This window comes from Artemia franciscana, chromosome 19 (genome assembly GCF_032884065.1).
Source record: "Artemia franciscana chromosome 19, ASM3288406v1, whole genome shotgun sequence".
Taxonomy (NCBI): Eukaryota; Metazoa; Arthropoda; class Branchiopoda; order Anostraca; family Artemiidae; genus Artemia; species Artemia franciscana.
The window spans coordinates 3365765-3380221 of NC_088881.1; the positions used below are offsets into that span (position 1 = coordinate 3365765).

The 14457-nt window shown below is 34.0% G+C and overlaps 1 protein-coding gene across 1 annotated transcript in view; it reads right to left on the bottom strand.

Moving 5' to 3' along the window:
* Positions 1 to 61: 61 nt before the first annotated feature.
* The window catches only part of LOC136039173 (plexin domain-containing protein 2-like), a 70500-nt gene continuing 56104 nt past the window's right edge, over positions 62 to 14457 (bottom strand). The window contains exons 9-11 of the mRNA XM_065722688.1: positions 9967 to 10148; positions 6478 to 6608; positions 62 to 3905 (exon numbers count right to left, since the gene is read on the bottom strand). Of these exons, the coding sequence (XP_065578760.1) occupies positions 3840 to 3905; positions 6478 to 6608; positions 9967 to 10148 (379 nt within the window). The 3' untranslated portion in view covers positions 62 to 3839. The remainder of the gene's footprint in view (positions 3906 to 6477; positions 6609 to 9966; positions 10149 to 14457) is intronic.

Below are 14457 nucleotides of genomic sequence, written 5' to 3' on the forward strand. Positions count from 1 at the left end.
TATTTATATTGTACACATATATATTATATAAAAGTTGTTGAATGGTAAAACATTCCTTGCCTTTTGCATTTTTTTTTTGTTAATTAGATTTTTTCTTTATTCTAATTATTCTTTAATGAAAATAATTCTTTTAACTTAATTATTCTTCATTCAATAAGCGAGTCATTATTTTAGCAATATTCTTTAGATTACTAGTCTTAACTTTAATTTGATTTATTTAATTTACTGCCAACTCTTCTTTTCTTTACCAAACTGCTAAATATACCCCGAACACCCTATATAGTAATATAGTAACCTTAAATATCTAGTGACAGAGCTTATATGTCATATGACCCTAAAAGACAAGTGAATATACAGGAAATGCGTTTAAATTTTCTAAAGAAAATGAGAGGAAAAATCTAAAATACGAAATTTCGTGAAAGCGTTTGAGCAAGGATTGTTCATTCGTAGTAATTTGTACGTTTTTGAGCTAAACGGTTAAATTTCTTGCAACGTGATTCAATAGTGATTTGATGAAGGGTGCCGTTAGTGATTCAAAAGATTGACATAATGAATGAAGGTAGGATAATGAGAATAATAAGGCAATTCATAGACGGTGAGCATAAAGAGAACAAAATGCAAATATGTAGGCCGAGGCTTTCACTTAGCCGTCTTCCGTTCTTACCGTGTTTATTCAACAAACAAATTTAATTTATAAAAATTAAGCGAATAAGAAACTAAAAAAGGATAAAAGAATTGGCAAAAATAAATGAACATAAGCAAAGAAAGAATAAAATGTTGAAACAATGTAGCGTAATCTAGGTAAGCAATTCTTCTACATTTTTTTCTTTTATTATTACTATTGAGGAATTACATGTCCTTATAGCTAGATGCAAAGGAGCACAATTTGCCTAGTCCTTCAGTACTCAACAGGAAAAGAAAATTCAAATATGTAGGCCGAGGCTTTCACTCAGCCGTCTTCAGTTCTTAGCGTATTTATTCAACACACAATTTTAGTTTATAGAAATTAAGCGAATAAAAAAGTAAAAAAGGATAAAAGAATTGGCAAAAATAAATGAATATAAGCAAAAGAATGAACAAAATGTTGAAACAATGTAGCGTAATCTAGGTAAGCAATTCTTCTACATTTTTTTCTTTTATTCTTACTATTGAGAAATTACATGACCTTACAGCTAGACGCAAAGGAACACAATTTGCCTGGTCCTTCAGTACTCAACAGGAAAAGAAAATACAAATATGTAGGCCGAGGCTTTCACTCAGCCGTCTTCAGTTCTTAGCGTATTTATTCAACACACAATTTTAGTTTATAGAAATTAAGCGAATAAAAAAGTAAAAAAGGATAAAAGAATTGGCAAAAATAAATGAATATAAGCAAAAGAATGAACAAAATGTTGAAACAATGTAGCGTAATCTAGGTAAGCAATTCTTCTACATTTTTTTTCTCTTATTGAGAAATTACATGTCCTTACAGCTAGATGCAAAGGAACACAATTTGCCTGGTCCTTTAGTACTCGACAGGAAAAGATAGGAGCATCATTCAGCTTGAGCAAAAAGGGCAATACAGCCAGGCAGAACAAAAGGGCAAAGGGCATGCAGCTTGCCAAAAAGGGCAAAGGGCATGCAGCTTGCCAAAAAGGGCAAAGGGCATGCAGCTTGCCAAAAAGGGCAAAGGGCATGCAGCTTGACAAAAAGGGCAAAGGGCATGCAGCTTGACAAAAAGGGCAAAGGGCAGACAGCTTGACAAAAAGGGCAAAGGGCATGCAGCTTGACAAAAAGGGCAATATAATCACAACATGACAAACTCAATAGCGATTTGATAGAGGGTGACAAAATGATTCAACAAATAGTCAATCAACATAGCGACGTTACGAATGAACGAAGGACAATGGGGCAATTCGTAGTCGGTGAATAAAAGAGCAAAAGTACAAATATTGGGGCCGAGGCAATTATTGGGGAGGTAAGCAATTCTTAGCGTTTTATTTAAAAAAGAATTTTAATTACCTGCAATTAAGGAAATTAAAAAAAATAAAGATCTTAGTCCTAAAATTGAGAAGTTTTGCGCATAAAATAATACGAGTACAAGCAATTAATTAAAAACAATTTAAAGGGTAAAGTCTTCATGAATTAAGAAATTGCATTTGTAATAGCATTCATGGTTTTATTTTAAAGACTCTGAAATTTTGAATTTAAATTCAAACCAAATAAAAAAATTCAGGGATTTTAGTTTAGCCCTAAAACGTCGGATTTTACAGATCTTGGAAGTATAAACTAATTCAACATAATTAAATTGACAAATTTGTAGTGATACTCTTTTTAGGTTAAAGAAATCGTGTTCAATATTTCGTATCACATACATAAGACACAATCGCAGAAAATACAAGGCACCTCAGCAGTCGACTGACAAAAATAACACATCTGCCAAACTTTTATAGACTTATGTGGACTATAAACATTATAAAATTCTTACAAACTGTTATAGATATAAACGTTATAAACTTTTTACCAACTTTTATAGACCTATATAGAATGTCAAGGTTATAAACTTGATATAAACTTTTCTAGACTTCAGTAAAAAGTGATAAAATTGTTACAAACTATTTATAGACTTATATAGACCATACACGTTATAAGCTTGTTAAAAACTTTTAAAGACTTATATAGACTGTAAGCGTTACAAACTTGTTACAAACTCTTATAGACTCATATAGACTATAAACGTTATAAGCTTGTTACAAACCTTTATAGACTTATATAGACTATAAACTTTATAAACTTGTAACACACTTTTATAGACTTATATAGACTATAAACGTAATAAACTTGTTACAGATGTTTAGATTTAAATAGACTATAAACGTTATAAACTTGTTACAAATCTTTAGACTTACATAGACTATAAACGCTATAAACTTTTTACTATAAACTTTATAGGCTTTTATAGCGTTATAAACTTTATAGGCTTTTATAGACTATAAATGTTTACGGACAAACAAACTTTAATAAGATTTTCAAACACAAAGAGGAAAGGGGATATTTTTCAATACAGATGTTATTCTATTGTCATAATGTACCTAATACTTACTGTACATTATAATAACTATTCTTTTTACTTACAATTTTTCATTCTAATTTATTTTTTTAAACTTAATCTTAATAAATTCTTTCAAATTTAATAAGTCTGTATTTAATTAACTCACTATTTGATTATTCAAATCTAAACATTGATTAATTTGAACAATCAAAGATTGTAGAACATTATTTATTATTCTATTATTTTAAGATGCTTTTTTAAAAAAGTTAAAGACAATTTTTCCAGTGTAAAAACACTAGCAACTACGATAATGTATGAGTTATATGTCCCGACAATAGTTGCAACATCCCATTGGACAAGAACGGCATTTCACATACGTAAAAACATGAACGTATTTTAACTTTTTTTAATTTATAAAATCTAAATCAAAGTCATTATTATTAACCATTTAATCAGATTTTTGCTTGATTAGAAATAAATTGGTTTAGTCTAAAGAATTCAGCTTATTAAAATTATGATTGTACGGAATATTTAGCGAATTTTTACGCGGACATGCTTACAAAGTGCTAAGATCAAAGGAGACGTGATATACTCGCTTTCAATAAGGCTTTCAAATTGTTAAATAAGTTTTTGAAAACTCCCGAATTTTGAACTCTAACAATCTGTTTGGAAATTCTAAGAAGAAAAACGCGTCTTGAGTGCATTTCGTTTGGAACATGCGTTATTTTTGTTCAGGATAAAAGTTGACCTAACGCAAAATAAATTGGAAGCTGAAAACTATATTATATAAAACAATAGAGATTCCCTATTACATATGGATCGCAGCAGTATATTGAGGTTCTCCTCTCCTGAATCGAATAGCACTGGGACGATACTAGAAAAAAAAAGAAGCAATTAATTATAAGACTGGAAAAACAACTAAAACTGTATTAGAAACATTATATCAATTCATATAAGATCCTGGCCGAGTGGGTTGGTGCGCTGGATTTGGGATCCTTCGTCTGAGAGGACGCGGGTTCGAATCCCGGTGTACCCAATCCTTCAGTTTGGGACGGGGGTCAGTGGCGTGACTCTGTAAGCTTAGCCAGAGTCGACCCAGCTCTAAATGGGTACCTGGAGAAATCTGGGGAAGGTAAACAGGAAGGGTGTGCGAAAGCACAGGATGGCTGGCCCCCAACCCCCCATTACACTTCCTGGCTGAAGGGCCAAGAAACGGAGATCAGCACCGCCGTCTTAATGCCGTATCCTTTACCCTTTTTTTTTATAAGATCCACTGATTCAAAGCAAATAATGAATGTGAAGACCATTATAGAGCTATACAAAAAAAACACTATATGAACTGATATTACACGCATTGACTAAAAGTATATAACAAAAGAGATGATCATTATAAGGTTATGCAAGAAACAAAACTTTTGCGCTGAAGAAAAACCTCCCAAAAAGGCAAAATATAATGGGCTTAAAATATAAAAGCTAAAATAGCCTTTTATCCAAAGAGGCAAAACCAATGGCTCTTCGTTTTGATTTCATAAAACCGATAAAAAACTTGGCTTGAGTTACGTGACTGAAGTCCTATCCATCCTGGAATGTCGGAATGGGCCGCTTCTTTTACCAGTCTATTGATTTAAATTCTATATGAACTTTTACCCTCTACCAGGCGGAGAAGGTGCGGCAGTTGAGTGACGAGAAGTTTTCTTCCATTTCTTTGGAGAGTCCCCTCTAGGTTGAGACCCGGCCTTCAAAGACTACCTTCGGGAGAAGTTTGCTTCCCGGATGTTTGGTATGTCTTAGCCATTTAAGTTGCAGCCGCTTTATCTGTATTCGTTTAATGAAATAGCTATCGTAGCACTCAAAAATGAACGCTAAATTACGCTTCTTTTACAATCACAAAATGGTCACTAGTTAGATACACTTACGAAATATGATGCAACTTTCTATTCACTTGTTAAATGCACTTACAGAGGAGTTTGTAAATCTATTCGTATGGCACTTGACTGGTTCCAATTTTTGTTATGCCTAGTATGTCTGCTGATTGATGCAGATGGTGGAAGTATGGATCGGTGCTTCTCGTTTGTTAGTAGTTATTTCCCAAATTTCATTATTTGCTCATATCTCCGATCGAATAAGGTGGGCAAATTTGAGCTCAAGGTCACTTTCGTAGCTGCTGAAACTTTTTTTTCCTTTTTTTTTTTTTATTCGACGATGGTATGTTCAAGCTTGAAATTTTGGAGAAACTCGGTCATTATCGGTGACACCAGCAACGAGTCATAGTTTTATTGAAAGTCGTTTTTTTTTATCATGCTATCTTTACATTTTCTTTTCAATTTTGGCTTTTATCCGTGTTTGTCTGTTTTTTTTTATTTACGTGTGTATTTTCTATATTTTACAAAAGTCATAACTCATCCTTTTATGCATGACATATTTCATTTTCAATTTTTTTAAGGCTTATTTGTTGTTCTCGTTGGTTCTGTTCCTTGTTTTTTCGGATAGGTTTTTGTTTCTAGGGGTGGTCGTTAAACTGATGTCGCATTTAGAGAATAGATCGTCTTATAATTAGATACAAGTAGTGGATATTGATCTCAAAAATTAGCTTTCCGATTAAGATATTTATCGGAATTTTGATATTTTCATCAAGTTGGGCAAGGGGCTACGTGATCCGCCCTATAATAGGGCAGAAAGGCAAAAAAATACTGACGGGGGAACCCAAGTTGTATTGTTGTCCCCACCCAAAGATACATTTCCATCCATTTCTAAATAAAATTTGATAGGTAAACGACTCGGGGATATTTTCATCAAGTTGGGCAAGGGGCTACGTGATCCACCCTAGAATCTTGAAAGTTGTGCTAATCAAAAGGGCAGAAAGGCGAAAAATACTGACGGGGGAACCCAAGTTGTATTGTTGCCCCCACCCAAAGATACATTTGCATCCATTTCTAAATAGAATTTGATATGTAAACGACTGGGGGATATTTTCATCAAGTTGGGCAAGGGGCTATGTGATCCGCCCTAGAATCTTGAAAGCTGCGCTAATCAAAAGGTCAGAAAGGCGAAAAATACTGACGGGGGAGGCCAAGTTGCGTTATTGCCCCCACCAAAAGATACATTTGCATCCATTTCTGAATAAAATTTGATATTTAAATGACTGGGGGAAAAAATACGTTGTGCGGACTTGAAACAAAATCCCACTTTATTTCTCAAAGGCGGGATACAAAAAGAAAGAGAAATGGAGAATATCCTATTGGGTAGGGTGTGGGGCATGGTTTGTAGAGGCCTGGTTTGCCCAATCAGACTAGTTAGCAATATGACTGATGCACCACTTAGGTAAGATCCAGTTTAAAACAGGACCCCCTATCAAGTACGGAAACAACTCTTTCCATACGGACACCTGACTGAGAAAGTGCAATCAGTTCCATTGAATAACGTTGACGACGTCAGTGATGACTTACCTTAATAAGGAACTGTCCAGATGGTGTGTGTGGATTATAGTAAGCATAAATAACCCAAATGACGCCAGTCAATAAGAGGCCTATGAAAAATATTAAACCAAGTATGCTTCCGCTGCTTGAATGGGGTATTTCTGTAAAAAGAGAATTCAATATTAAAAAAAGAAGAAGGCAATAGCAAGTCGGTATTTCCAGATTGATATTGCACATAAAATATGATTATTTGTATGACATTAGAAAAGGAGGAAAAGGTAAACTGCGCAGTCCGATCTTCTTCATGGCAATGTCCCCACCAAGCAATTCCCCGAAATCACTTTCGATCTACTAAGTTCACAGGGTTCCGATACGAAATTGACGATTAACCCAGCTAAGTCAAAAATACCCCCTGAAGTTCCTTTCCCTGTTGTGAGTAAGGTGAAAATATTAGGTGTCATTTTCTCACATGGTTGCACCTTTACTACCCGGATTAATAGTGTGACCCACAAAGCTAACGCATCTCTGCAAACCCTTTCAAAAATGCATCGCTTCGGGTGCAACGAACCTAGTCTTCTTCGGGCATAACTGTGCTACGTACGGCCCATACTTGAATACGCCTGTCCCGTCTGGGGCCCGTCAGCATTAAGAACCGCCTATCTAATGCAGGAACTAGAGTCAGTCCAAAAATGGGCAACAAAGGATCATCCTGAGTAATAGACATTTCTCACTTTGATGCCCTAGCAAACCTTGAACCCCAAAGTTTGGAACTCCGTTTGGGTGACCTTATCCTGAGGTTTGGCAAAATGCTGCTGTCTAACCCTGCTCACTGTGGCGTTTTACCCCCAGAAGCCCCGACAGTCTGTCGTACTAAACAGAAGCTAAAACTTGTGCCTGGGCATTCTCGGACAAACCCTAACTCTTTTGCCCCTCTTTTACGTCATTACATAGTGGTGCATAATAACATGTTTTTGTAGTTCAACATCAAATTAGCCATTTGAGCTTCGATTGTTGTTTAAATAGACCCTCTCTCTCTTTCTCTCTCTCTCTCTCTCTCTCTCTCTCTCTCTCTCTCTCTCTCTCTCTCTCTCTCTCTCTCTCTCTCTCTCTCCCATACTTCCTCGTTGGAGGTATCTCACAGACTGTTGTTCAAAAGTGCCTAAAACATTGTCAGACAGGTCCTTTGGAGAATAGCTCCACATGATAAAACTCTACCCCTTTTAAAACTCTACCAATTCCTTGGGAAAACATCTAGCTTACTTTCTTCATCGTATCTATACTTCATGGTTATTCTTGACCAGTTATTAAGAAGGTTTCTACAATCCAGAAACTATTCTAGGATTCATCTTAATATTTTTCCAAGATTGTTCAACTAAGTAAGAAAACGTTCTCCCTCAGCTCTTCTACGTCAAGACAAATTTACCATCTCTCATCACTTTTGTCTCTAATATTCTAATCTTGATTAGCAGACTATTTGCCTGTTTTTCCAAACTTTTTTCAACTGTAAAAAAACAGCCTGGGCCTTAGCTATTCTACTTTTAGCACCTTCACTGCATCAGTCATCTTTGCTAACACTACTACCCAGGTAATTGAAGCTATTCATTAGTCCAATTTATTTCATTACCCAAATATACCCCTCTTTGCCATCACTTATTCCTAGTCTAAGCGATTTGGTCCTCTTAACACTAGAAGTCAACCTACTCTTGCACCCTGACTGCTCAAAACCTCCAAAACAATAATTCATTTACAATAATTCAAAATCATAATAAAGATTAAAGAACATCTAACCCATTCTGCTCACTTTGGATTAAGCATAATCAATTAAGCAATTAACACTAATTAACAACTAATTAAGCACATAGAAACTCTGATACATCTTTACTAGGCCAATCTGAAAATTTTCATTCACCGTTAAATTCAGTCTTACATCACATATTGCCCTACAATATAAATGTCAACATTTTATTCCCTTCTCATACCACTTTCTAGGGTATATGACAAAGCAAGGAACTTTATCCTTGATATAAATAGTTGTATTATTAAGCTGTTGCTTGTTTTGAATTCACTGGGAAGTTGATGTTCGATAATGGATGTTTTGTTGCATACCCTTTTGAATTCACAACCTTGTCTATCTTATCTTAGACGAGTAAAAAAAAAGTCCAAGCGGCTGGCGTAGGAGACACCAGCTGGCTCGCTGGCGTAGGAAACGAAACTCATTTTCCCACTCACCACTATTTACATCAAACAACATAGAGAAATAAAACTCAACAAAAAAGCATCAAACGAGACTGCGGCCAATGGAGAGAAAAGAGATGAAAGAGTAAAAATAGAGTGTCAAAATTGAGATAGGAAAGAGACAAAAAATACCAAAAAAAACTAACAACAGTAGAATGTACTGTATTGGTATGTCTCATACTGGAAATCATGGCAGAACATTATGAATCATACATACATACCCTTTTATTGCACCCTACATAGTAGATCATACATACCACACCCCGGTACTGAATAATTCAACCTGAGAGCGTGCCTAACTCTCCTTCAAAACAACCAATAGCAAAAGCGGGGTAAAGTAGCTGCCCTTTTACTACAGGAAAAAAAAACAACAAAGAGAGATAAAATTCCACAAAAAAAAAACTTCAAACGAGACTGCGGCTAATAGAGAGAAAAGAGATGAAAGACTAAAACAACGCCGATATTTCACCTATATCTAAACTAGGCATCCTCAGCACAAGATAAAAAGAAAAAACACTAAAATAAAAACATATAAAACCACCACCAATATTAATAAAATACAATTGTCGTAACTGATCCACGAAGGGAAAAGAAGCTATTAGAGTTACTTCAATGAGAACATCAAAGCAACTGAGGAAAAAATTAAAAAAATTGAAATTAAATTAATTATTTTGTTGCGAAATAAGCCTCTTGTTAGCTATTATTGAAGTAACTTCCTTTGGTCCAGTAGAAAATCTTGTCCCCTGGTGATTATGTAAAATTTTTATTCCCTTATTGACTATTGGTTCATTTTTTAAAAGAATAAATTTCACTATTTGCATAACTCTTGGCTCTGCCAATCTGAACCAATAATACGGTTACTGGTGAAAATTATTTCAGGCGTCTTTACTATTAAACAAAAATAAACCAAAAAACAAAACCTGAGGAAACCCAAATATTGTAATTTTCTATTTTGTGTTTGTTCTATTTTTTATATCTTTTCATACTTGTATCAACTGGTCTAAAAAATTTTTAGACCAAGCTGATAGAACGTTAAAATTTTTAACGTTTTAAAATTTTATTTTTAAATTAATTTTTTTTTAAATATTTTTTTATTAAATTCTTCAGATGATAGAGCGTTGGATACACCATACAAAGTGGCCACCGTGGCTTCACCGTGACTACACTGATAGTGGTACGCACATATAGACTGAGACATACTGTAATCACCACTGGTGGACACCACCGATTGAAATGGAGCATCTACACATGTAACAGAGACAGAAGAAAAGATTTAGGACTCACTTTTTTCTTCGTGATCATCTATAAAGTTCTTTTCTGGGAACCTATCCCAATCATTATTTTGGGGAGCCAGAGCTTCACTTACTATAAGCAGCTCTTCTGTAGTGGGGAGTGTTGTAGTAGTCGTAGTTCTCGTAGTTGTAGAGGTGGTGGCTGTAGTTGTGGATGTAAGACTATTATTTTTCCTAGAATAAATGAATTTATATATTTTATTCATATGAAATAGCTGAATTTACACTAAGTAGATGAATTTATATGATTCATATATCTACTAGGCCATCTGATGGTATAGTAAACAAAATAACATTTTACTATTAATACTACGGAGAATAATAATTACCAGTCCTGAATCAGCTACAAATGCTTCAGGAATGGTAGTCATTATTTCCTTAGTACGAACAGTAAATGTTATTTTGAAAACAAATTTGCACGATTTTTTTTTAAAAGAGCTAGAAACCCCTCAAAAGTGACGTTATACTTGCTGTGACGTGATTTTCAACATTTACATTTTGCAATTAAAACTAAGGAAAATATTAATTACCAGTCCTGAATCAGCTACAAATGACACTTTTTTCTCACTAGCCATTTTTTTTAAACATATTTCTGAAGGTTTGATTACTATGGGCTGTTTTACTTTTTGAGCCCCCATTAAGGGTCAAAATGGTCTCCCCCAAGAAACAATTGCTGAACCATAAAAGAGAAAAAAAATTCAAAGCTAAATTATGTTGAAACTGCAAATTTTACCTTGAGTCTTACTTTAAGTCCAAGGGCTCGGGGTCTGGTCCATCCTGCCACAATTTCTAGAATTTCGTTACGTGTATACATTGGCATTTCCAAATCTATATATATAAAAATAAGTTGTCTGTGTGTGGATCTGTGGATCAGGTGACGTCATGTTTGTTCGCATATGACGTCTTAATTATTTCACACTAATACAAAAGAAGAAAAAAACTAAAAAAAGTAAAAACTACAAAAAAAAAATAAAAAGAAAAAAAAACTAAAAAAGCTAAAAAACTAAAAAAAACTAAAAAAAAGGTAAAAATCTAATAACTAAAAAAAACTGAAAAAAATAAAAAAAGGCAAAAACTACAAAAAAACTAAAAACTAATAAAAAAACTAAAAAAGCTAAAAAACTAAAAAAACTAAAAAAAACTAAAAAAAGGTAAAAAACTAAAAAAAACTAAAAACTAAAAAAGAAAAAAACTAAAAAAAAGGAAAAAACTGAAAAATAAAAGAGAAAAAGAAAACTAAAAAAATATGAATAAATATATATAAAAATAAGTTGTTTGTGGGTTATGTCTGTCTGTCTGTCTGTCGAGTGACGTCGTGTTTGTCCGCATATGACGTCTGAATTATTTCACACTAATACAAAAGAAGAAAAAAAACTAAAAAAGGTAAAAACTACAAAAAAAACTAAAAAGAAAAAAAACTAAAAAAGCTAAAAAACTAAAAAAAAACTAAAAAAAGGTATAAAAACTAAAAAAAACTGAAAAAACTAAAAAAAGGCAAAAACTAAAAAAAAACTAAAAACTAATAAAAAAACTAAAAAAGCTAAAAAACTAAAAAAAACTAAAAAAACTAAAAAAAGGTAAAAAACAAAAAAAAACTAAAAACTAAAAAAGAAAAAACTAAAAAAAAAGGAAAAAACTAAAAAATAAGAGAAAAAGAAAACTAAAAAAATATTAATAAATATAAAAAATATAAATATAAATATAATATAAATTAGCAATCAACAAAGCACCGAGACACAAATGACGACCGGGACACAGGGAGTATAAATGACGACCAGGACATAAGTAAAAAAAAAAAACTAAAAAAACTAAAAAATGGTAAAAACTACAAAAAAACTAAAAACTAATAAAAAAACTAAAAAATCTAAAAATCTAAATAAACTAAAAAAGAAAAAAAAGAAAAAAGGAAAAAAATAAAGGAGAAAAACAAAACTAAAAAACGAATGTATACACAGACCGGGACACCGGGATACAAATGACGACCGGGACACAGGGAATATAAATGACGACCGGGACACAGGGACACAACTACAATGGGGACGCCGGGGGGCACAGGGGGATATAAATGACGACCGGGACACCGGGACACAAGGAATATAAATGACGCCCGGGACACTCAAAGAGAAATCACAGACTGGAACACCGGGACACAAATGACGACCGGGACACAGGGAATATAAATGACGACCGGGACACAGGGACATAACTACAAAGGGGACGCCGGGGTGCACAGGGGGATATATAAATGACGATGGCGACTCAGGGAATGGTCGATTAGCAATCACCATCAACAAAGCTCAAGGGCAATCATTAGAATCATGAGGTATAGATCTGAATACGGATTGTTTTCCCATGGACCATTATATGTTGCATGTTCAAGAGTCGGTAAACCTGACAATCTATTTATATGCACAGACAATGGGACAGCAAAGAATGTTGTATATTCGCAAGTTTTACGTAGTTAAAAACATATATATATATATATCTATCTATATTCACAGGTGGGACATAGGGACACAACTACAATGGCGCGTAACTAATATGGCGCGTAACGACTTACGCGCGCGGGGGGGCTTGGGGGGGGGGGCGCGAAGCGCCCCCACCAACTAGGTGTTGGGGTGGCGCGAAGCGCCACCCCAACAGCTAGTATTTAATAAAAGAAAAAGAAGAAGTGTATATAAGATAATATCCAAAGAAATTGAATTTTATTGTGTTATTCACGATTCTGCTCGCCCAGGGAATGAATTACTTAGTAACGCCATGGTTCGCATCCGCCATTGCCCAGAATTGGTAAGTAAAGCTAGAAACCCCCTGCTATGGGTACCTATCCAACACGAGCCTTGATCTTAGAAAATTACTTCCAAACAAATGAAATACAAAAACATACAAAATACTAAAATACAAATACAAAAAAGCAAATTTGCAGGAATTTCATATATCTACGAGGCGATCTGATGGTGTAGTAAACAAAATAATATTTTACTATTATGACTAAGGAGACTAATAATTATCATTCCTGAATCAGCTAAAAATGCTTCAGGAATGGCAATTATTATTTCCTTAGTAGCAACAGTAAATTTTATTTTGAAAGTAAATTTGCAGGAATTTTTAAAAGGAGCTAAAACCCTCAAAAACTACGTCATATTTGCTGAGACGTGATTTTCAACATTTACATTTACTATTAAGACTAAGGAAAATAATAATTACCAGTCCTGAATGTGGCTTTTTACTTTTCTATGATTGAGTCAAATGGCATTATTCCATAAAATTAATTTTTAAAAAATCTGTAAAAGGAGTTAATCTTAGAAAAGAAAAAAAAAATGTCACATTAATTTTAAGACCAGCAGAAATAAACTCCTGTATTTTTTCAAACTCAAAACGATTAATAATTACTATTAAACTGTATGTAAACCCAAAACAAACAGAAATTAAATAAACAATCATAGCAAACAAATATACAACAGGTACTAGTATAAATAAATAAAAGATCTTAAAACGATTACAACATAAATTGAACATTCGAATGAAACTTAAAACGAACAAAAATCACTACAAATAAGAGTTTGGCAACTGTCCGCTTCCCCCTCCCCCAACTGTGAAAGCCTAGAGCTTACTGCATCATTTGCGTTTGATTGAGAACAATATGTGTCCTAAACAGTCCTTGGAAAGAATTAATAAAATGAAACCGAATATTTAACATATAATGATATTAACAGCTAAAAGCTCAGGAATTCGAGCTTTGTTTCACTGTAATTTTCTATTTTTATTTTCAATGCTGTAAATACAAAAGAAAATATTTGCAATATAATTCGTTTTCAGTACAGCGCAAATGAAGCAATAGGCTTTAGACATTTACAGATAGGGATGGTGGAAGGGAGAAAATAGTTTCTTTTGATTTAGCTAACATACCCCTTAATATTTCCCAAATTTTGCCCCAATATCCTTAGCCTTTTCGGACAGACCAAGGATTAAAAATTCGTTCTTTTCCCAATGATAAATCCTGCATATAAAAAATGGACAGATAGCAAAATTTATATGCCCTGCCCCAGGGGTAGTGGGGTATGATATCCTCGGAGGTGTGGCTATTAGACCTTGTGATTATTCAGAACAAAATGGCTTTTTAAGGTCTCTGTCAGTATTAAGAGGAGCTTCTAAAAAGGTAAGAGATGAATGTTTGCCATCCATTCTTTTTTTGACATCCCTCTAAACATGCCTTGAAAGTTTCAATTTAGTACCCTCAACCGCCCTTAGATACAGCTGTTGCGTCATTTTGACAACCCTTCTGCATATAGTGCGCTTCGATTTTGTTTGGCATCCCCGTCAACATTTTCTAAAAGTTTTACCAAAATATTCTTAGCCTTTTTCGAGATTCAGCATCAAACATACCCCATTTTTGCAATAATGAGCCATGCATGTAAACAGTGGGCAACATATAACTTACAACACTTGCCCATGTGGCGGGTTAGGCCTACAGCATCCCAAA